This window comes from Aspergillus brasiliensis (assembly GCF_001889945.1).
Source record: "Aspergillus brasiliensis CBS 101740 unplaced genomic scaffold ASPBRscaffold_21, whole genome shotgun sequence".
Taxonomy (NCBI): domain Eukaryota; kingdom Fungi; phylum Ascomycota; class Eurotiomycetes; order Eurotiales; family Aspergillaceae; genus Aspergillus; species Aspergillus brasiliensis.
Window position 1 is genome coordinate 439,616 of NW_027137462.1, and position 22,456 is coordinate 462,071.

The following is a 22,456-nucleotide window of genomic DNA, read 5'->3' on the forward strand; positions in this document are numbered from 1 at the left end:
CCGAGAGTGATTGTCAAGCAGATGAATTTAATTTAAGCAACCCCTTCAAGCTCGTATCCTTGATATATCATATTTAGATAGGTCTTTGAGCTGTCTGGCTAGGGATAGTGTTTGGTAGACTATATCTGTACGGGGATAGTTACAAATAGCGTGAAAAGGCCGACAGCCTAACTACATCTTTTAGAACTAGAGGCTAGAAGGCCCAGAAAATACGTCTGCATATGATCTCTTTGCATCATTTCTATACGGGCCCAGACCTAGGCTCATGTTGCCTCCAGTACAAAAAGACTATTCAGTACCATGGAATCACCGCCAGGTTAATCCATTTAATGTAACCATAGTGACCGGTTCTATAGTTTCAAAGCAGCATTCATTATCGTGGCTAAATCGTTGAGCTTAGTAGCCTCATGCTCGCTCCTATTGCATACATAAAGTAACTGATAAATGTTTTTAATTAGGTAGGCAATAATATGTAGAAACGTCTAGTCTCATGTTAACAATATAGCACCAACCTGAGTCACCCTTGCCGCAATACGAAAACAAAATACTTGACATTATCAATCTGTTGTACATAACTTGCTTAGTTAACCTACATCTTCACTTTGCCAATGACTCGTTTGCCAACAATTGGCCCTTGTCGAAAATGGACTTTCGGATTGTCTCTTTGTCAAGCCCGACCATTTTCTTGACAGTAGGGTCAAAAATCTTTCTCCATCCAACAGCATTCAGAAACCAGATTAACCAAGCATTGGTACCTTTCCACAAGTATTCACCATGTGCACGCCCAGAGTTCTTAAACAAGATCTGTTGCACTACTTGTCTGGCAAATTCCTCCGCTTTCATACTGTCTTTGGCATGGTTTCGGCTTCTCTCCTTAGTCCTCTCTAAAGCATCGATATAGAGGCTCCCAGAGCGAAAAGAGACATTGTCAGCAGACATGAGATTTGTCGCGACCTCACCCATAAATAGTGTAATAACTTTGATACCAAGAGGATCCAGCTCAATCCGGAGTGTGTCGCTATAAGAAGCCACAGCTGCCTTCGAGGCATTATATGCGGCAGAAAATACGAAAGGCAGACGTGCAAGGATCGAGGAGGTATTAATAATGAGGGGTGGGGTGCTTGTGTTGATAGAGGCGGAGGCTAAAAGTAGAGGGGTGAAGGCTGAAACCATATCAAATAGGCCAAAGACATTGGCGTCGAACATGCTTCGCGTGCGGGCGGGATCAGCTTCAATTGCGGGGGCCTCATACACTGTTTGGTAAAAAGGAATTTAGTGAGCGGGAACATGGGGATAACAAGGTTGCTAGAGTGCCAGTATGGTTGATACCACTGACAAAGCAGGGGACATACTTGTGCCGGCATTGTTGAACAACATATCTAGCTTTCCACCAGTCCGCTTTGCAATCTCATCCCTTAGAGCTATGATGCTCTTCGCATCTGTGACATCGAGGGGAAACGTCTCAATTCCTTTCTCTTCCAGTCTTGAGAGGGACTTCGTAGATCGAGCGGTTGCGAAGACGCGCAGATTGTGGGAAGCAAACTCTAGAGCGAGAGCATGGCCAACCCCACCTGATGAGCAGCTGCCTTAGCATATCTTATTAGTTCAGTTATTCATGGGGGATGAGAAGGCAAAACGATATAATGTTTGTGGGGTGACGAACCCAGTAATAAGAATTGACCGTTGCGATGGTGAAGACATATTGTACGACCCTGTTACAGTAAGACAGCTTCAACTGATTACACAAACAGATTTGAGTATGCAAAGGTTGACGTTGAGATAGTTACGTAGAAAGATTTTGATATTGTTGATCAAGGTATAGTTATATTCTCTCTGCACCAACAGCTCGTGGACGTAATTGTAAAAAGGTGTTTACTAATCAACTTGCCACCGCTGGTATCTCGCCCCACAGACTTCGGTTCGGACCAGCCCGATTAATGATCATCAGCAGCTTATATTCTAACTTCAGACCAGATTGCTTCTTCGGGACCAATGCATTCCTTGAGATAGTGGGCACAAAGATGCAATACTGGTATGCTTGGTCCTCCTTACATTCTCATGATTTCTTTGGACGGGCATAGTACGACAGGACATACAGTGGCCGTTCATTAGTATTCGAACTCTAGTACCTCCGTCTACACCACCAAATCTCTACCGCCTGCCTCCCTATTCTTTGTTTGGCATATTGCCTTTGTATAGCGCAGGTTTGAAATACGAAGGTTGACACAGAATACCGAGGCACAATTGACATTGGGTCATCATTGGTGGGATGATCAGTAATCAAGTATTAACTAACGTTATCATAAACCAGCTGCTTACAAAGCAGACGACTACAAGTCGGAGGAGGAACGGCATTCGGAGCAACGGCATACCGAGCACCCAGGCCTACCAGTCCTTCCCAGCAGAGAGCCACAAATCCAGTTGCATACGCTAGAGCCTCCACAGACGTACTTCCCAAAAACAATTCAACACCTTATCCGAACGGTCAGACCTTTCCCTTGCACCAGATTGACCGTTACTCACTCGAAGCCAAGGGTAATACAGAACAAACAGCCATGGTTGCTGGAAAGTGGATGAACGAGAAGTATCCCCTCGCGAGGCAGCAGCGAGATCACGAAACCTTACTATCAGCAATGTTTGACTGGCGCTGCTTGGAAACCGGCCCTAATCCACTGGTGTTTGGTGCACCGCATATGCGGCGGCATATTTTAATATTTTTTATATGATAGGACCTACTTATCAGGATCGAAAGCCTGTCAACTAGATAAGAAACCAACCACAAAATACTGTTAATTTATATAGAAGTGACAAAGGTAGCCTACATCTACAAAATAAACTGATTCTTAGAGAAATAGTTAGTCCATCAGTAGTCAATCCTTATATTATATATAATGGTAGGAGATAGAACCGCTGTTAATAATTTTATAAATCTAATAATTATTTCAATATATTATCCAGTAATTCCAACTACCCTAGCTAGCTTGTTCTATTATAAATAATATTTTCTTCTACTAGACCGAGCCACCTGGGTCCGAGGGTCGGATGACTGAAGATAGCTTCATATTAACTGAATACATAAATGATAGGAAGCTGTTAGTAAATAGTAGAATAGTTTAAAAAGTATAGGATTAGTTAAAATATATGAACCTGGAATATATAACAATCTGTACAGAATGGATTATGTATTAATAAAATTGATATATTTACAATGAATAAAAAATAGATTAAAATCTAAATGATAGCAGAGCGAGTTGCTTCGGATAATACAGCATTTCTAGAGCGATTGCCACTAATTGCAGAGGTAAACGAGGGCATGGTAGCTGAGATAAGGTGGTTGAATTAAAATGGATGGTGTGCGGTGGGGCTCTATGGCAGAAAGTGTCTACAGACTTTTGGCACCCTATGTATACAGTATATGTAATGTATTTTGCCCATGCTCAACCTCAAATTTTTGAGCCTTGTTTCAGTACAAAATGTGATTTGAAACCCAACACTAATTTCTAATGGGGACCTCATCGTGTTGTCAAACATCTGTGATCATTGACGGTATCTTATGATTATGATTACTGAAAGCTGTTTCTTTCTAAGGTAAATTCTCTTTATATCAAACAGTACCGAAAATCATTGTTAGAAGGTGGTATGTAATATTAATTTGGTTTCACAATTGACAAGAAAACCAGGGAGATGACGGAATGTACTGTACGCGAACCGGTTGTCTGATATTTTCAAGCGTGTTCTTTCGTCCACAAGAGAATGATCAGGCTAGTTCCAAAGGTAACACGGTATATAGCAAAATGTTCTTATTTCCCTGGAGCCGACCCGCACCTTTGGTTAATCATTGCTCTAGGTTATAGATATTGTGCCCGAACGGGAGCGCCAATGCTCGGACCAAGACAAGAATATACCTCTTTATTCGCCAGACTGACAGTGTTTATTCATCATTCTTCTTTGGATCGACCACAAACTTGCGGTGACTTTGGGTTAAGCCCGTGCCGGTGATCAGTAATCAGCTCCGTGTATGATCTGACGATCCCATTAGGCCAAATCTACTGGAAATTATACCATTATACCGTCCAAAGGGGGGGGTGTTCGAAGGGAGCGCAGCCCCTTGTGCCAATTCTGGTGGGTTTGTGTGAAGATCAGGCGAACCTAGAATGAGATTCCTACAGGGGTGCTCTCGCCATTATTGATATATAAATAGATTGCAATCGGCTCAGTGTTTCCAACGAGCTCAGGGTCCTAGCTATTCATGGGCTTAGTATTCTACCGATGGATCAAAAGTTGAACGCATTGGACCTAGGGATTTCCCGCTTTTCGGAACACAACCTCGTTCTCGTGTGGAAGACTAGGCCCGGCCTTGAGCAATTAAGAGCTGCTGCGGAATCGCTTCTCATACAATGGCCTATTCTGGGCTCCAGACTGGACTTTCAGGTTCAAACCCACTTTGGCTATACTGCAGGTTTGGATATAGCTAACGAGGCCTCAGCGCACGTCCCTACTACGTTCCAATCGAAATAGTCCAGTGCGGGACATATGGAAATGCAAAACAAGCGATCGTCAGACAGACGAAATAGCCGGTGTTTCGAAGCAAACCGGGGAGGCCCAGCTCCTTGATTTTACCTCCTTGGAGCGTTTGGTCGATTTCGGGTACGGACTCAGTTGGAACCTCCGGCAAGATGTCCTCGCCATCAGGACAGTTATCCTGCACGATGGATGCGTTATAGGCTTTAAGCTTCAGCATCCCTTTGGGGACGCTACCGGTAATATCCTCTGACAAACTATCTTCCACCCGCGCTTACCAATTCTGCTCTACACTTAGCGATGATGAGAATAGCAAAGGCGTATTGCGCCTTTGTGGACGGGAAACCGGTGGACCCGCTATCATCCATCCGACCGTCGTTAGATGTGAAATCAGCGTATGAATTCAGGATAGAGGGCATGTGCGAGACCAACACTGTGCATCCACTCTCAAAGCTGCACGCCAAATCTACTGCTACGGGTTGGGTCTCATTTTTGAAGAGCTCTTGGAGACAGAAGTCTCGAGTCTTTCTAGACGGCTCCTCCCGCAGAATACCGAAGACGCTTTTCATCCCCCAAAGTCAAATCAATGTTTGGGCCAAGGAAACCCAAAGACGGGCTGCCCGTGTCACCGAACATGATCTGATCTTGTCTTTCTTGTACCAACACTTTGCAAATAATGAGAATCGGTCGCCGAACTTTGGTATTACCATGAATATTCAGCGTCAGCTCCAGCATGATGTTGGATTTGGTAATCCGTGGATCCTCGTGCCTGTACCGCCTCTTTCCCACCCAGCCAAAGATGTGAATCCCAGTGATTCGCTGGTTGGTGGCGCTCTTCATATTCGTCATACAATAAATTTGGCCAGAGATCCACAGTGTGTTAGCCAAATCATTGCCCAACATGCATCTCTGAATGGCCAGCCCATAATCCCTAAATATTTCGCGGAGAGGAATGCACATGCACTAGTCACGTCTTGGGCGGGTCACCCCGTTTATGGATATGAGCTGGGCACGGAAACACCGGTAGCTGTGTTCGGGAACGTCTCATTCTGTACGTACTTGAGAAAGGCCGGTATGGTTATGGATGACTTGCTGGTGGTGTGGAAAGGTAATGGTGGTTACTGGATCCATGGGTGCCTTGAAGATCGATTGTGGAAGCAAATGGCACAGAGCCTAAAGTGACACAGTTTATTTAGTCTCAATTTTACTTTCCTATTGTTAAGAAGCTGTATGTCTCTTGCTTCCAGGCTGTATGTGACGGTCGACTAGGAAAATAGCTTTACAGAAACCTGAATATAGACTGACGTGACTCGTACCCGTTCTGCTGAGGACGATCATTAACTAGAGCTGATTCAAACCTAAGTTAGTGTTACAGACTTTCCTCTCATAAACCTATTCTAAGGAACTAGATAAACAATGGTGGAGCTGTACCTCCCCGCCAAGTATTACAGATTTAACATAGCTCTATCGGTCTCTTAAAAATATGTAGGATATATATGTAGTTCTTGGCAAGAAGTTTGCGGAAACTGCTCACCGCCTAACCACACCCTTATACTACCCTATTAAATCTGTATATATTTCATGATTATCTAGTTAGAAAGTATTAAAAAAAGGAGTTTTCTATCGCCAAGTTCGACGTGATCAATCCCTATAGCGGCGACGTTATCGCGCAAGTGTACGAGGGTCGGGCAAATGACGTTGATCGCGCAGTAGAGAGTGCCAAAAAGGCGTTTCCCTCCTGGTCAGCCGTCGATGGTAGGTTTATGGCCAATCTTCATTCTAACTCTTTGGGCCGGTGCTAATCATTACCGCTCTCGCCAGGATCCGAACGTCGCCGGCTCATGCTGCGCTTGGCCGATCTGATGGATGAATATGCCGAGGAATTCGCCCGATTGGAGGCCATGTGCATGGGAAAACCGGTGTCTACGTACATGGACCAAGTCCTGGGCGGGGCAACATTGCGATGTATGTTCTGTGTAGAACTAGGCGCAGAATAAATTGTTATCTAACCTCGGCTACTACCATAGACTATGCTGGGAAAGCCCTGGATGTTCACGGCGTCACCTCGCTGACATCTAAAGACCACTTGAACTTATCTATTCGCCAGCCCTACGGCGTTACAGGCGCTATTATCCCCTGGAAGTCAGTTATCCCATATGTTCTGCCTCTTCCCCTTGACTGATTACCTGATTATCAGCGTCCCAATGATTATGATCTGCTTCAAAGTCGGCCCCGCACTCATCGCAGGCAATACACTTGTGTTAAAGTCATCTGAAAAGGCGCCGTTGACCTCAATCCTGTTCGCCAAACTGGCCCATGAGGCCGGCTTCCCGCCTGGAGTGCTAAACATCCTGACTGGGTTCGGTCTGCCCTGCGGAGACGCCATTGCGCGGCACATGGACATCCGCAAGATTGCCTTTACGGGGAGCACGCATACGGGGAAGCTTAACCAGAAGGCGGCGGTAGATTCAAACCTCAAGTCATGCACGCTAGAACTAGGGTAAGCTGAGCCACTAATTCTCTCCAACTGTCAGGGAGGTAGTGAAGCTGATTGCGGCCACGAAATTGAAACAGCGGAAAGAGCCCCCTTCTCGTGTTCGAGGATGCCGACCTCGAAAAGGCCGCCAAGGCAGCGGCCTTTTCCATTGTCTCCAATTCCGGGCAAGTCTGTATGGCTTCTTCGCGGGTCTACGTGCAGGAGAATATCGTCACGGAATTTACCGAGCTGTATGTCCAGGCTATCCGGCAGCTCTCAGGTCAGGCCGGTAACCCGCTCGAGAAAGAAACGCGGTTCGGGCCCCAGGCGGACGCACAGCAGTTCAAGAACGTGTCCGAGTACCTCCAAAAGGCGCAGGACGATAGACTCAGAAAGGTTTCTATTGGGGCCGCACCGGAGGAAGGCAACAACTTTGTTGCTCCAGTCGTCTTCCAGGATGTGCCAGAGGGTCATGTTCTGATGAAAGACGAATTTTTTGGGTCCGTAAAAGCTGTCTTCCTGTTCATCTGTTTGTGCAATCGTTTTCTGACTCTTCATCCGTAGCACCGTATCCTGCCTCAACACCTTCACCAGTGAGGACGAGGTGATCCGTGCCGCTAACGACTCCGAATATGGTCTCTACGCCAGCGTCTTCACGCGCGACATTAGCCGAGCCATCAGGGTCGCCAAGAGCTTTGAGACAGGCTCTGTGGGTGTCAACACGACATCGCCGTACTACTGCCAAGACATGCCCCTGGGCGGGTACAAAGGGTCCGGAACCGGGCGGGAACTGGGTGAGGAGGGTCTCCTGGCGTGGACGGAGGTCAAATCCATGTATATTTCGTTGTTGTAGGTCGGACCACGATGGGACGTTTGTAGGAGTAGGTAACCTAGTCTTTCGTGAGCCGTGATTACTAATTCGTCCGATCCCTTGGGAGGAGCATATAGCCGGCGGGGCTCCACTCGCCAGCTATAGATGCCGGTTGGGACAGTTAAATCAGACTTGGCTTCCATAATTATTATTTGCTCTCGTTACCATGACTTCCATCTCCCTCATCGGCCCTGGTATTATCGGCGGGGAGGTGTTCGATCCCGGAAAAGACCTACCAACTCACCACGCTGGTGCGCAGGGACTCTGCCCGCCAGCCCTTTCACGATCTGGGTGTGCAGACCGTGCTGGGTGGGGACTCTGGCCGACAAGGATGTAATTGTACGGCGGTTAATAGCGGCCATAGGGCAATAACAAAAATCATTACTTTTCCCCCCTAGCGATTCGTTGCGTTCAGTACCCGGCTGCTCTTTCTTCACCTTGTCCACCCTCCTTCACCTGAACGCTCACCCGTGCCACCTGAACACCGTCAAATGGCACCCAGAGCCCTGCCTTTGCCTTGTGATCTCAAATATGCATTAAATGTTCTGTATGACTTGGTAATTGCCCTTCTTCGTACGAATCAGAAGGGAAGACACAAAGGCCGTGTAGATGCCTTGTGGCGGGGAAAACGTTGCAATTTGTCGGGGCATTGAGAGTACGGCATTGGGAGGACTAGAATATTGAATATGATGGTCAAGGAAATGGAATCCTATAAAATCTCTTCGCGTATTTAGGAGATGGATTCGTTGTAGAGACCTTTGATCCATTCAAAGACGACTACCCGCAAATTAATCTTCATAGATAGATAGACGATAAAAGCGCCAGTCTAGGGACTAAGAAGACTTGAGATTCGCAAGAAGTGACCCGCATACCCTCCTTGTCAACATCCCTTTTTCATAAGCATAGCCCTCGAAAGAAAAGGCACCTTTATTGTCTATACGCCCAACTCATGCCAGCTTTGATGGCGCTAACTCGGAGCCCTGGTGTAGCCATGTCCGAATTGTGTACTGCTAATAAAGCAAGAAGAGCGATACATCAAAAATCAGCAAACCAAGGCGTTAAGGTATATACGCCAAATGGAAACCGGAAAGAAGACATGGTACAGCTCTTGAAGCAACAGTTCGTTCTATTGTGAGCTTCCCCTTTTTATCGAGAATGCTAAACTAGTCACAGCAAACTGGCATACCTTCCTTCCGAACGGTTCAGTCCATAGTCTTGCGAACATTCGAATGTCTCAGACCAAAAGAAAGCCCCCATTTGTCCCTATGGTAGAGCCAGTGATGAAGTGATCCTTCATTACGTAAATGTAGGCTTCAGCGACATCTTCGGGTCTGCCAAGCCGCCCAACTGTTGTCTGATTTTCCAAGGCTTGAAGTAGCCCATCCTGAGAGCGTCCAGCCCTGTCTAACATCTCTGTGTGCACAGCACCAACTGCAACCAAGTTCACCCTAAGAGGTTTTAGGTCCACCGCAAGGCCCCTCACCAACCCCTCTAATCCTGCCGTATATGCACCTGCAATGGCGAAATTCGGAGGAGGACGCTGCGATCCTGCTCCCCCGGTAAATGTGATCGAACTTTCTGGACCGGGTTGGAGGAAACGCGAACAAAGTTTGGCGAGAATAATTGGAGCGAAGAATCGGACGACTCCAGCGGCATAAACTTGATCAATCACAATTTGGGAGACGTGACCGAGATGGAGATCGTTGCCAGAAGTGAAGACAATATGGTCGAGTCTAGAAGACTCTGTGGCGGTGGTCAGGATCGATATGAGATTCTCCTCTAGCTTCTCCGCCACGGAAAGGTCACATGTCTTGCCCTTCAGTCGGTTGCTTGCCGTTGGGTATGCTTCAAGCAAATTCTCCAAGGCAGAAGCGAGTTTCGTCGGATTTGAACTGGAGATGAAGACGCTCGCACCCTGCTCGAGAGCGGCTTCTGCAACACAGAAACCAATGCCGGAAGTACCACCCAATACCATAATATGCTTTCCCGCCAATTTTGAAGCGTACTTTCTCGCGTCCATCTTATAACTGGAAAGATATGAGGATATCTAGAAGTAATGTATGTCTCCTTCTAGAGTAACATCTTGGACGTGACCTCAATTTGATAAACGCCTGGCTTTAATAGATACGTTTTGAAACGTAGACCTGTCCGGGACCGGCTACCCGCTTTCTCGAAATCCGAGAAACCGACGCCCACGTCTGATGGAAATAGCCGTACCCGTCCAATGCAGTGCGTGGAGGGAAGCAGACTTACCACATGCAGGAGCCTTCGCGACATTCTTTCCGAATTGGTGCTAGTAAGAATTTAGGGTTTCTTTCCCTTCGGAATATCCGAGGTTGCCACCGGACAGTATAAGTTAAAGACAAGTCAAAGAGGTCCGATACTCCGCAGACTGCCTTTCCTACATTTAGTGTTACATGTCCCGGAAGAAGCTTCCTGTCTGAACCGCATCGAAAATTCACTTCAATCAACCATCGCGTAAAGTAGCAACCTTGTCCTCAGCATCACGACTGAACTGACGTTTGGCAGTGTAAACATGTCTATCGACCTACGGCAGAAAATGACTCGGTTTGTCGAGTTCATCAACTCGAATGATGAAACAATTGGCAAAGAAGTCGTCTCCGAATCAGCTGAATTCCATGTCCCGTTCAGCGACACGCCTCTGAAGGGACTAGCTGGCTACATGCAGATTCTCGGAATCATGCGGGGTGCTTATCCTGATATTCACTGGTCACTCAATGAGACGGTTGTCGAAGGGAATAAGTTGGTGGCACAGTTCACCATACGCGGCACTCATGAGGGAGAATTCTTCGGCATACCGGCATCAGGAAAGCAGATTAATACATTTGCCATGAACATGTACCGATTTGAAGATGGAAAAATTGTTGAAGAGCGGGGACTTCCGGACTTGTTCGCAATGATGGTTCAAATTGGTGCGATCCAACCTCCTCAGCCCTGCTAGCTCGAAATTTACTTGTATCGCCTTTTGAGTTGGGCTAAATGTTAGTGATTAAATGAGACGGACGATATGTCTTCGCTAGTATTTCTCCTATGGCCAAAAGTAAAAGAAGGGGCGCTACTTATAATATAGTTCACCATCCACTCCATGTACAACCTATTGAGACTCAACGTACAAAGCCAAGTAAGACCCTGAGCACACACTCAAATCACGTACACATTTGAGATACCTTCCTAAACCTTGCCTTCTACCCTGGGACTGGTAGGCCTCGCATGTCTTCCGACCGAATCGCTGGGAAAAAGATTACGGAACCGTGAAGAGATCAAGCACTCGCGATAATCTCTGCCGCAACTCGCTCACCGGAGCGGATGGCCCCATCCATATACCCAGTCCAGTAAGGAGCAGTCTCAGTGCCAGCAAAGTGTATTTTGCCGGCAGGGTTCCGTAAGAAAGGGCCATACTTCGAGAGAACACCGGGAGGGCAATAAGCAACAGGGCCACCGCGTGAAAATTCCTCGAGATCCCATCGCTGCAACAGTATCTGGCTGGCATTGGCCGCCTGGGGTCCAAAAAAGTTGATCAGATCCCTTGTGACGAGCCTTCTGATTTCGGCCTCCGAGATACCGTCAAGAGCGCGCATCTCATCGGCTTCAATAAAACCCATGATGGCACCAAAGCGCTCACTAGCTGGGGTGTTATCATACGTTGCTCGTATAATACCGGTATCACTCTGCACCTGTCCGTTGAACCCTAGGTTCCTCCACCAAGGTTTAGGATAGATCGCGATGGCTTTCCCGATGGAGCCCATGGGCATGCGCTGAGTAAGCTGATCCCGGGCCGCGGGGAGTGATGGATCATAGGAGATTCGGCTTGCCATCGGAGGGGACATGGCAATGACGACGTGTTTAGCCGATACCTTGACCTTATCAGATATGACCTTGTAACGGCCATCCTTAAGCTTCTTAACATCCAATACTGGCGAATTCAGCAAGATGTTTGCTGCCCCAAGTCTCTCTGCCAGTCTCGTCGCCAACAGTTGAGTGCCGCCATTAACGCGACTATCCTGAGCAGCCCCCTTGCTACCGATAAGCCGAGTAATGGTCCCATTGTTTGTTTGGTTCCCTGCAGCGGCTATATAGGACAGCATGTAAAGTAGTGACGGCTCCTCTGTCTCCGTGGAAAGGATGGATCGAATGGCAGTGTCGAAGAGTAACTGTGAATCTTGTAGACTGATGCGAGATCCAACGAAGGATTTCAGTGTCATGCTATCCCACAGTGAAGCATTGGCATGATTCCAGGGAGCATTGACATCAAGTTGGCTCGCCAAAGCGTCAAGTTCGGTTATGAGGCTCGTCAGCTCTTCCTGGGCTTCCGAGCTCACGCGAGGCAGACCACCCGTGGCAAGATCCGCGTCGTAAGGAATAACAGTGCTGTTTCGGTATAGAATTGCTTTGCCGGCCGTGTATGTTGGGTATGTTGTCAGGCCAAGTTCAGCTGCAAGAGCGAGCACACGGTCCTGGGTCGGTCCAACGAACTCGGCACCAAGCTCCTGGACCTCGCCATTGTCAAGTTGCGCATTGAGTACGCGGCCACCCACGCGAGAACGCGCTTCAAAGATAACAAAGGTCTTGCCCGCCTTTGCAATGTCTTTGGCTGCAGATAATCCTGACAAGCCAGCGCCGACAATCGCAACATCGACGTCTCGAGCGCTCGCTAGGGACGCCATGAGGATGGGGATTATTGCAATGAAAAACGGGAGATGCATTCTGTGATTTGCTAGCAAAGTTCTCGATTACACAAGATAGCTTCAATAACGTGAGGGTGAGAAGATAGAGAATAGCAGTACTGTTGGTCCTGCGAACGTCACCTTTATATGTCGAGCACAAACAGCTCTCTTGTGCTACACTTCCTTTGTCCCGCACGCGCTGGTCACAGACAGGTGTCACTATGCTGCTGCCTTCAGCGGAAACCTCAAAGTTCCGACATCCGAAGCTTGATACAAGAGCGAGGCCGAGACCGCTCCCAAGGTAGTAACAATGCCGCGAAATTTGGTCTTGGAGGTGCTTGCCGAACTTGCCGATCTACCCAATTGTTGTTTACGATATTACAGTAGAGAATTGTATGTAATAGGGTTTAACTATTAGACCCTGGAGGATATGCTATTCGTGTGTCCACTCCAGCCATAGAACCTAGATCCGCAAGTTTCAGCCGATAGAACCCCGCTCAGTGCCCTAATCCCGACTCAGTAAAAACCATGCGAGATCAGCGCACTGGACGATTCATGAACTGGGGCTAATTGGTAAGGCTGCGGCTTTTCCGACTGCTAGGAATCATCTCTCCTGCAACGTACCGGGGTTCAAAATTTAGAATAAGGTGACCTATGGTAGGAATTTATGGGCTCATCAGACAGAGAAGTAAACTGATAGGTAAAGATAGCTTTCCGTTATGCGATTCTCACTTTTCGAGTACATAAAGTATCGATTTTCCCACACAACAACTTGTTGTACTTTACATCGCCTTCGTACTTCCACTCCTCTTCAGCTTCAGCGGTGATCTATGTCAAGGATGACAGAAGGCTCATTAGATGGAACTTGCCATGCTTATATTGCAGGAATTTCGACTCCTTACGACTATGTGCCTTCCTTGGCTGCAGGAATAGTCTTCTGTGCACTCTTTGGAATTTCTATGATGGCACATGCTTTTCAATCCTTCAGGAGCCGAATGTGGTGGTGCTACCTCTTCTCTATTGGATGTCTGGGTAAGCATGTGCTCCTTGAATGTTCTCATATGTACGCAAGGAAAAGGTCTCTTCATCTGACAGATCCTTCTACGTTCCCCTAGCGGAGGTTATTGGATGGGCCGCTCGGACATGGTCTGCCATGTGCCCTTACAACATGGAATCATTTAAGATTCAGATTGCCACATTGATCATAGGTATAGAATGAAAATGCACAGCACTTGACGCTCCATATATGATTCTTACAGTGTTTCTAACGCGACTTTCTTCAGCACCCACTTTCTTTACCGCTGGAATCTATATCATACTGGGCCGACTGATACGGTTTTTCGGAACGCAATCGTCTCTGCTTAGCCCTCGGATGTACCTTTGGATTTTCTGCACCTGCGATCTAATATCGTTGATTGTTCAAGCGGCTGGTGGTGCCCTTGCTTCAGCGGCCCTCTCAGACCCAAATGGAGATACAAAGCCGGGAACGAATATAATGGTAGCGGGCATAATCTTCCAAATGGCAGCAATCACGGTGTTCACCATTTGTGCCGCTGACTTCTTGCGCCGCGTCGTCCGTCATAAGTTGCTTTATATGATGACAAGAGAAGTCAAATGGCTGGTGATTGCTACTGCTGCTTCCGTGGCATTCATCTATATCCGAAGTATTTATCGAACTGTTGAGCTGCTGCAGGGTTGGAGTGGATACCTTATCACGCATGAGAAGTATTTTATCACTTTCGATGGCGCTATGATGGTTGCAACAGTGACAGTGTTCAACGTTTTCCATCCCGCTTGGCTGCTACCGATTGAGAATTCTCTGACAGAATATGGGTCCATAAACGAGGCCTTTGCATCAGTCAGTCACGAAATGCACGCAATTACACGTGACACCTAGAGACTGCTGGCGTGCTTACTATGCTGTACTTCTAGACCCAGGCATGTGCAATGATAGGTTAGGGTCCGTCATGGGGACACTCGTTGTTATCCGGTCGTCAAGACGGTGGTTTTGGCTTGCTATTAAGGGTTATCTGTATATTACCGAGAGACGGGATAGAGTACAAAGAAGAATCGCTGGTTAGATATTTTATAGACTCTATTGAGGTCAACAAAGACTGATTCCCGCGACATCTTCGCCTAAATTATCTGTCGCAAGTGTTACCAGATAAGATAACAACCTACTACACTGAATGACCGGGGATCCAAAGAGCTGGAGCGGTTTCACGTTTCCGACGATTCGGCGACAATGAGGTTGACCTGCCAACAAAGGTGCCACGAACACTGCGAGGTACTGAAGATTGAAGAGGTCCAGGTGGCTCTCGAGTCCCCGAGGCTTCGCCTCAGCTTAACACATGCAGTGGAAATCTTTCTTCCCAACATTCCGCGCTATCCCAGAGGAAGAGGTCTCTTGTCATAACTACAGCGTTAGCAATGTCGGCACAGAGGTCCGATCTAATTGGAGAGTGGCGATGCCTGGGCATCATCCAATCAATAGCCTTCTAGAACTATCCGGTGGGGTGAGCTGTGGAGCCAGTTTGGTCTGACACAGACAGAGTTTAACTGGTCCAATAAATGAATCCGAGACTCTCAGGGCTCAATGATTGGGCATAGAGTTTTTTTCCTATACCATATTCGGAAAATATGTCGCGACGCCCGCCCGGGCACGGGTGGTCTCTTAACTAGGACCTGGACTCAGACGGGATAGAAGGCAGCCTACTCAGCCTAGCCTCCTCTTGGATGGATGACACCATTTGACTTCCCCCTTAAGCCGGCAAACCTGTCCGAGAGGTGTGGGAATGAGAAAGTGATCTTCCTTACATTACCCTCTCTCACAAGCAAGGGACCCCTGAGCCTTTTGTCTCGCTGCTCACGTCTTCCCGATTCCGTTCATAATGCCCTGTGGATCCAACGACAGCCGCTGGGGAGGCCATCGATGTTTGCGCTGTCGCATGGTGCATGTAAAAGTAGGCGATGATTGCGTACAGATTGTTCGTCTCCGATTAACGACTCACTAACCCAAGGATGAGGATTAGTGCGATGGCCGCCGACCATGTCGACGCTGCGCCCAACGAGGCTATGTCTGTTTTTCTCCGGAAAAGCCTGCTAATGTAGTTTTCGTCTCTTGTCCTGCACGATCAACGGTTGTTTCACCACGAGTATTCTTATCTACAGATCCGTGCATGTTTAGCAACGTATTCTTCAATGCCATACGTTGTTCTCTGTCACCACTGGTATCTGTTTTCTCGTTCGACTCTATCGGTGCCATACTTGATGAAAGCAAGCTAGTCCAGGATGTGGTATTCCTAGTCGGGAAGACGTATCTGTTGCATATGTCCCAACGAAGGACATATGATCTACGAGAGTCCCTGCACCGTCTCCAGCACCAAGCGCTTAAAGAGCTTAACATGCCAGACACTAAATTTATGACGGCAGGTCTTGTATCGTCTTGTCTCTTAAGCCTCGTCGAGGTACGTCTTTGCCGTCACAATCCTGCACCTATAAGACTGACAGGGCAGCAGCTAATCTTGGATGGGAGCGCCAAGGGCTGGCGATCGCTTACTGGCAAAATAGAAATAATGATCTCAATGCACACTGATACTACTCAGACGCTGCCACATCTAGGAAGGTCGCTTTATTGGTTCGCACGGATTAGTATTGCTGCCAGGGCCGTCTGCTTTGGTGAGAACCTATCTATGCCACCGCCAGCTCTGACCTGTGCGAGGTCAGACATGCCTTCTGGGAACGCATTGCCCTCCGGTGTAGAGGAGGATATAGCACTACTGGCCATGCATCTTGAATCATGGGCTCAGTTACAAAGCCAGTAAGGTGGAGAATTGTGGATAGAGTACCATTGCTCATTGCTTATTATCTCACAGGGCAATATGCTGGATCAATGACAGTGAAGAGCTGTATTTAAAGGAGAATCGCACTGAGACGAATATAAACGGTCGCCCCCTATTTAGAAAAGAATACAGCAATCTGCCGTTCGAGCATATAATGCGCGGTATGGAAATTGTTTGTTGTGCTTCCCAACTCCAACGTGCCATTATCGCCACTGTTCTTTCATATACCAATTCTCCGTTGTCTTCCGTTGAGCCATCAATACTATCTTTGCTTCCATATTACCAATGGTCACTTGCTGGCTTATCAAGACAATTTGTCCATCCGGCCTGGACCTCCCTCGGCTGTTGTCTTCCTGTGATGCCTGACGATCTTATATACCAACAAGCAATGCAGGCGTTTGCATATGCTGAAGGAAGCTTGCACAATAGCGCGGATTTTGAAGGTCTTTTATATGTCCCTATAATGAATATTGTTGGTCTTGAGATGAAAACAGCACAAGAAAGAACTCGGGCTCTTGACTTCCTGACAAGCCTGAAGGCAAAAGGCTTTGCTGTGGCAGGTAAGGTCGAGCAAGATCTGAAGAAAGCGTGGATAGGGCAGGCATAGAAGGTCATGGGTAGTGAGGCATCTGTGGACTGTCGGACTATGTGGCGACCCCGAATGTGGGGTGTTTTTCTATGGGACGCATCAGATACATTGTATGCTAGCTCGCTGGGCCATGTTAAATAAACATATGCTTCGGATAAGTCTACGCTAGTCACTTCCTGTCTGTTCATACAATACCGAGCCTCAAGCATTGCCGTCGGGATTTTGGCCACCAATCATGACCTCGTCACACCTGGCAGTTGGCAGGCCCTTCCGCCTCGTATTTACCTGATTTGGAGATGACTCGGCCAAGACCCTGATGAACTTCTGCCTGGAATGGCCCAAAGGGAATCCTCTCTCCATCGATGCTGATACATCCATCGTGCTGGTTCCGGGGCATGACTCTGTACGCTGAAATTTTTCTGTAGTTGACATGAGAACTGTCCAAAAACCTGGGGGAATGAGTTTGTGACATGACGCGTAATGCAGTCACTGGAGACAGGTCACCATCTATAGTAATGAGGTCGAGAAGTCCGTCTGTCATAACTGAGGCCGGAAAAATGTTGACATTTGGTGACATGTACGCCATCTGCAGAGGAGTATGAGACCTTGGATGAATCACGGAGACGCCTACAACACTTACGTTGCCTGCGTAAAATGTACCCATTCTATCACCAGGAACCAACTTCCATCCTTCCGGTAGAGAGTCTTGGACTGTTCCATACTTGAGTTTCGGCAGGCCATATTCGGTGGCTGGCTTAGCACCCCCCGTGGGTGTCCTGGCGAGACTAGTATTGCTGGTGTACCGGCTGTGATGCGCTTTAATGCTAGCCTTGTCCTCAATTTCAACCTTGAGAGCCACATCACAAGGATAGCATTTTCGTTTCAAGATACGCGTCATTACCCCAAACTCAAATCGAGTGCTTCCCATCCATCGGAATTGCTCAGTGTCGAGGTCACTCTCCGCCGTGATTCCAATGGTCTGAGATAAGAAAGAAAGGATCCGTCTTTCACCATAGGTAACGGATATGAGGTCAATGGGTGCCACAATGCCTTTAACAATAGATAAGGCCGCTATTGATGCCCGATGGGAACCGTATAAGTTGCAGGAAAATGCGTTGCCTGACCCACAGGGTATATGACTCACGGGCATGCACGCAAGTGCATGGCTGGCGTCAGTGCGATTGCCTAATCCGTTAAAAATTTCGTGCACAGTTCCGTCACCCGAGCAAGCCAGAATTGTATCATACTTTCTCAAATCAACTTTTTCGGCCAACTCAGCGGCTTCACCGCCCCGACCAAGGATCACTACATGCAGCTCCATTCTTGCAGCATCGAAAATGGGTTTTACTTCGTTCTTCCAGAGGCGTAGGGCGCTTCCTGGGCCTGATTTCGGATTAAGCAAAGCATAGACACACTTACGGGATTTGGCTTCTCCATAAGCTCTAGCCAGTAGGACACGACAAAAGGTGGCGGCAAATGATCCACTTGGCCCTTCCGAGTCGTTAGGAGCAAGACGAAAGGTCAGGTTGCTAGGCTCGACCAGAGACTTGGAGGTCTGTTGAACAAAATCAACGGTAATCTCGTTGTTTGAGACTTCGGCCCAAAGGATGTTGTGGAGGGGAATGAACTTCGTCTTGGGAAACGCTAGAGTCATGTTAACAAAATCCCACCTGAAGGGTCAGGGAACACAGTGAAGTATAGGTTACCAGATAATAGGGAGATACACGATCTTTGCGCTGGTTTGCTCCCAATAGCCCCTGATCATAATCAGCAACCACGCACGCAACACGCTGATACGACAAAGATTTTGAAGACTTCCTACGGACCATGAAGCTCCATATTATCGGCGCCAATTGTGAGGGTGCTACCTCCCTCAAGTTTCAGGCAGGTTTCTGCTACGTCAACAGCGCATCTGTGAGCTCAGATCTCGTCATTATGCGGAAAGTTCATATAGACATCCGTACCAGAAAGGGACATGTGGGAAAACCGCATCTCAGTCATGATTGAAGGCCTGAAATAGATTACGTTTCTATTCCTGATTTGTGCTGGAGCCTGGGAAGGAGTGGAAAGGCAGACTTTGGTGATGTAGGAAGCAAAAGGTGATAATAGAAAAGCAATCGCTCTGACCTATTAGGCTGAAAAAAAAAAAAAAAAGGCCAGAAGGCAGAAGATATAATGCAAGGCTGGATGAGACTAAACCTCATTGCCGATTGCCTAGGTACCAGCTGTCTGGGACTGGAAATTATCACGCGAGAAAAGGGGTGAACCCACCTCGACCACTTACTGTAACCCCTTTCCTTGTTAGCATCCAGATTCAGACTTAATCTACGTTGCCCCTTACTGGGTTGGAACCTTCACATATGAGAGTTTTAAAGAATCTTTCAATATTTTTATATATAAAACTCCAGCTAGTTAACAAATGAACAAATAATTGAATATAATAATATTTTATCCAGTGTATACGTCGGCTACAATCTCCAAGCTATAGTCTTATACCTATGTGGTTGGACCTACTCGTCAGGGTACGTAACCTGTTGATTGGGTAAGGAATACTATAGAAAACCCCATAGACTACTAATTAATTGATAAAGTAGCCTGTATCCACGTAGGAGTCTGATAGGAGTAGTAACCAGCATAATCACTATAATATAAAGTAGGTAATACTATGAGTTGTAAACACTTTCACGCCGTTCTGTCGTTCCATGACACCATATATTCTTTCCCATGATCTTTCTGACACCGTATATTGGTTGTTTTGTGAGGTGCGAATGTTACAGCCCGAGTTGACTGAGTACAAGGATCCATCCTCTTGGAAGATCACGTTCAACATCAACGGCTCCGAAGATTCCAAGATTCATGACTGGCATTCAAATACATGACAGCACAGGACTAGTTGAAATTCTCTGTGAACACTGCCACAAAAGATTCCGGAGAAATCCTGTAGTTCACATGCCCGCCTGGGATTGTGATGGGCTTCTCTCCCAGCCGATCGGCAATTATTGAAGCTGGCACCACACCTCGGCCAACGGAGTCCACTCCCACAGCTATAGTAACCTTTTCTCTGACGGCAACAATTGAGTCCATAGGGATGACTGCACTCGTGTATTGCCTCAGCTCGAATTCAAACCACCAGAGACCGTTGGCGCGGATTTCATCTCCATGGCTTGTCGAAATGGAAGATTGCATGAGTTCGACCTCTTTACTATCGGAAAACCCTGAACTAAAGACTTCCATTGCACTCTGAGGTCCCTCCTTCCGATAAAGGTCGTAGATGTGCTGAATAAATTCGGTTGCCTGCTGACGAAGATCGTCTCGAAGCACCGTGAACGCAGGCGGTTCGTGTACGATTGCTGCCTTGACCACTTCTGAGTGTCGGCTTAGCAATATCAGAGTCACAATCGCGCCAGATGAAGTTCCGAAGACATAAGCAGCCTCCGAACTAAGGTGGGAAATCAAACGCGCAGCATCATCCGCGTCTGTCTCGAGGCGGGATTGAAGATTTTGTGGACCACGCAGCAGGCTTTTAGAGTATCCGCGGCGGTCCCAACACACAACCGAGAACTTATCGGATGCAGCTTTTGCTACCTCGTGGAATACAGATCCACCTCCGTCCGCACCTGGTATGCAAAGCAGGAGAGGACCGCTTCCAAAAACCTCATAATAGATGGAGGCTCCGGGGACATCAAGAGAAGGCATGATGGATATAAACAGTACAGTCGTAGGTTCTCAGATCGAAGGCAGGCGCCAGGGGTGGAGAGCAAAGAAGTATAGATGATTAACGTAAAATAATCCAAACTTAAGACGTATGATGGTCATAGGCGCGGTCATCCATGATAAATATACTGGTCTCTCGAGCTACCCTGCCGCCCGGTTTGTGCCATTGGGAATGTGTTTGTTTCCTTTGCGCCCTTTGCACTTCCAGAACTTAAGTTAGTAGAAGTATTTCAGGGTACTTTCCAAAAAGACTGGTACAGGCCCCGTATGGATCCACCTACTCCATCAGCTTCGCCCGTATTCTAGGAGGGTCATGCCGTCTTTTCAACTTTTGTACTCTTCAGCTGGTGACTTCGGTTTGCCACCTTCGTGTTGTTTCGGAAGTCATGGCTTGGTGGCACTGTAAGGCCCTTTCCCAAGTATCCGATGTTCCTTCCGAACCATGTTATCCTGCCGACCTCCCGATGATGCAATCTTACTACGAGCACACTAAGCCCCGCATCTGCTTGACCTACAGCTGTGTTTGTCTGCTTTGACCAGTTTGCGCTCCTTCACTTCAGACAATCGGCTAACTCATTAGGATACCTTCCAAATGTCCCGCGTGCCGATATAGCCGCAACAGGTAGTCCTACTTAATCCTTGTTCAAAACAACGCAAGAACATACCAGTGAGACACCATCATTTAGTACGCCTCTACTTAATAACCTGCTTACATTGAGCGATAGTTCTCGGAAATCTGTGAATTGAATTTATCATGCCGCCCTCAGCTTCTAGGATTGATGTCCATCACCACTATTTGCCTCCAATCTATGTTCAAGGTAGGCGATAAGCGGCAACAACGAGAAAAAGGCATCAGCTAATGGTTGATTTAATAGCACTGGAGGCAGCTGGTGGCGATCCGTCTGGCTGGAAAACCCCCGAATGGTCTCTCGAAAGTGACAGAGTCTTATGCCAGAAGCATAACATTCGTACTGCAATCCTTTCTGTTACAGCCCCCGGACCCGACATTGCGGAGGGATTGGAGGCCGCCAGAATAGCAAGGGGCTTAACGAGTGGGCAGCAAGTCTCGGAAATCAGAACCCTCAACAGTACGGCTTCTTCGCCACGATTCCGTCTCCGCTGAAAGACATGGAACTTGCATTGTCGGAAGTGTCATACGCTCTAGATCAGCTGAATGCCGATGGCGTAACTCTATTTACAAGCTATGGAAGAAAGGGGCACTATCTTGGTCATGAAGCATTTAGACCATTATGGGAGGAACTCGAAAAGCGAAGAGCTGTTGTATTTATCCATCCTGCACCGGGGGTAGGAATCGGCCCGAACAATCCGGTCTTGCCTGCGCCTATGATTGAATACCCGCACGAAACAACTCGCTGCGCTGTTGACCTTATCACCTCCAGGGCACTCCAGCAACACCCGAATTGCAAGGTCATCCTCTGTCATTCCGGCGGCACGCTTCCCTTCATTGCCACTCGGCCAGCAGTTCTTCTATCACACGCGGAGCTTTCAACAATGACCCATGAAGAGTTCCTTGCCGAGGCCCGGAAATTCTACTTCGACGTGCTCTTTAAAAAGAATATTAAATTCTATAATATTTTATTTAATAGAGTCTACAGAGTACTATCTATAATATATTTTATTAATTTTTACTACTATACCTACTACCTATATTTATTCTTTATATAATTATATATCACAATCTATCTCTTAGTATAATTTAAATAGTTTAAACCCAGATACCTACTCTCGGGAAAGGGT

General features: G+C 47.4%; 10 protein-coding genes across 10 annotated transcripts; 5 read left to right on the plus strand and 5 right to left on the minus strand.

Annotated features, from left to right (window-relative positions):
- Window positions 1–597: 597 nt before the first annotated feature.
- On the minus strand, window positions 598–1,701 carry ASPBRDRAFT_201082 (uncharacterized protein; the record flags this gene model as incomplete). Its single annotated transcript, XM_067621507.1, has 3 exons — window positions 598–1,253; window positions 1,353–1,582; window positions 1,664–1,701. 3 exons carry the CDS (start codon window positions 1,699–1,701, stop codon window positions 598–600), a joined length of 924 nt encoding a protein of 307 aa, XP_067473710.1.
- Window positions 1,702–6,146: 4,445 nt separating this feature from the next.
- ASPBRDRAFT_138152 (aldehyde dehydrogenase family protein) lies at window positions 6,147–7,850 on the plus strand (the record flags this gene model as incomplete). Its single annotated transcript, XM_067618964.1, has 6 exons — window positions 6,147–6,276; window positions 6,343–6,486; window positions 6,549–6,663; window positions 6,719–7,021; window positions 7,096–7,497; window positions 7,562–7,850. Coding segments are annotated over 6 exons (1,383 nt in total), but the record flags the coding sequence as incomplete, so codon positions are not given.
- Window positions 7,851–9,102: 1,252 nt separating this feature from the next.
- Window positions 9,103–9,888, minus strand: ASPBRDRAFT_138096 (uncharacterized protein; the record flags this gene model as incomplete). Its single annotated transcript, XM_067618958.1, has 1 exon — window positions 9,103–9,888. The coding sequence occupies one exon, from the start codon at window positions 9,886–9,888 to the stop codon at window positions 9,103–9,105; it is 786 nt and encodes a 261-aa protein (XP_067473712.1).
- A 431-nt stretch (window positions 9,889–10,319) lies between these two features.
- Window positions 10,320–10,830, plus strand: ASPBRDRAFT_79316 (ester cyclase; the record flags this gene model as incomplete). The annotated part of the gene is made up of 2 exons (XM_067629447.1): window positions 10,320–10,346; window positions 10,398–10,830. Exon 2 carries the CDS (start codon window positions 10,405–10,407, stop codon window positions 10,828–10,830), a length of 426 nt encoding a protein of 141 aa, XP_067473713.1. The 5' UTR covers window positions 10,320–10,346; window positions 10,398–10,404.
- A 95-nt stretch (window positions 10,831–10,925) lies between these two features.
- Window positions 10,926–12,592, minus strand: ASPBRDRAFT_69868 (flavin monoamine oxidase family protein; the record flags this gene model as incomplete). Its single annotated transcript, XM_067629049.1, has 1 exon — window positions 10,926–12,592. One exon carries the CDS (start codon window positions 12,590–12,592, stop codon window positions 11,150–11,152), a length of 1,443 nt encoding a protein of 480 aa, XP_067473714.1. The 3' UTR covers window positions 10,926–11,149.
- An 800-nt stretch (window positions 12,593–13,392) lies between these two features.
- On the plus strand, window positions 13,393–14,450 carry ASPBRDRAFT_137953 (RTA1 domain-containing protein; the record flags this gene model as incomplete). The annotated part of the gene is made up of 3 exons (XM_067618948.1): window positions 13,393–13,585; window positions 13,669–13,761; window positions 13,837–14,450. 3 exons carry the CDS (start codon window positions 13,393–13,395, stop codon window positions 14,448–14,450), a joined length of 900 nt encoding a protein of 299 aa, XP_067473715.1.
- A 1,507-nt stretch (window positions 14,451–15,957) lies between these two features.
- Window positions 15,958–17,002, plus strand: ASPBRDRAFT_35218 (uncharacterized protein; the record flags this gene model as incomplete). Its single annotated transcript, XM_067623322.1, has 3 exons — window positions 15,958–16,020; window positions 16,072–16,373; window positions 16,429–17,002. 3 exons carry the CDS (start codon window positions 15,958–15,960, stop codon window positions 17,000–17,002), a joined length of 939 nt encoding a protein of 312 aa, XP_067473716.1.
- A 4-nt stretch (window positions 17,003–17,006) lies between these two features.
- Window positions 17,007–18,638, minus strand: ASPBRDRAFT_188902 (uncharacterized protein; the record flags this gene model as incomplete). The annotated part of the gene is made up of 2 exons (XM_067620139.1): window positions 17,007–17,570; window positions 17,625–18,638. The coding sequence occupies 2 exons, from the start codon at window positions 18,636–18,638 to the stop codon at window positions 17,229–17,231; spliced, it is 1,356 nt and encodes a 451-aa protein (XP_067473717.1). The 3' UTR covers window positions 17,007–17,228.
- Window positions 18,639–19,868: 1,230 nt separating this feature from the next.
- ASPBRDRAFT_427592 (alpha/beta fold hydrolase) lies at window positions 19,869–21,089 on the minus strand. The gene is made up of 2 exons (XM_067624864.1): window positions 20,980–21,089; window positions 19,869–20,899 (listed from the first exon to the last, which is right to left on the minus strand). The coding sequence occupies exon 2, from the start codon at window positions 20,678–20,680 to the stop codon at window positions 19,874–19,876; it is 807 nt and encodes a 268-aa protein (XP_067473718.1). The 5' UTR covers window positions 20,681–20,899; window positions 20,980–21,089; the 3' UTR covers window positions 19,869–19,873.
- Window positions 21,090–21,452: 363 nt separating this feature from the next.
- ASPBRDRAFT_201089 (uncharacterized protein) lies at window positions 21,453–21,821 on the plus strand (the record flags this gene model as incomplete). The annotated part of the gene is made up of 2 exons (XM_067621508.1): window positions 21,453–21,516; window positions 21,574–21,821. 2 exons carry the CDS (start codon window positions 21,453–21,455, stop codon window positions 21,819–21,821), a joined length of 312 nt encoding a protein of 103 aa, XP_067473719.1.
- Between the last annotated feature and the right edge of the window lie 635 nt (window positions 21,822–22,456).

Bases quoted from the DNA above. Each gene is read 5' to 3' on its own strand.
- ASPBRDRAFT_427592 (XM_067624864.1), bottom strand. From the start codon at position 20,680: ATGCCTTCTCTTGATGTCCCCGGAGCCTCCATCTATTATGAGGTTTTT.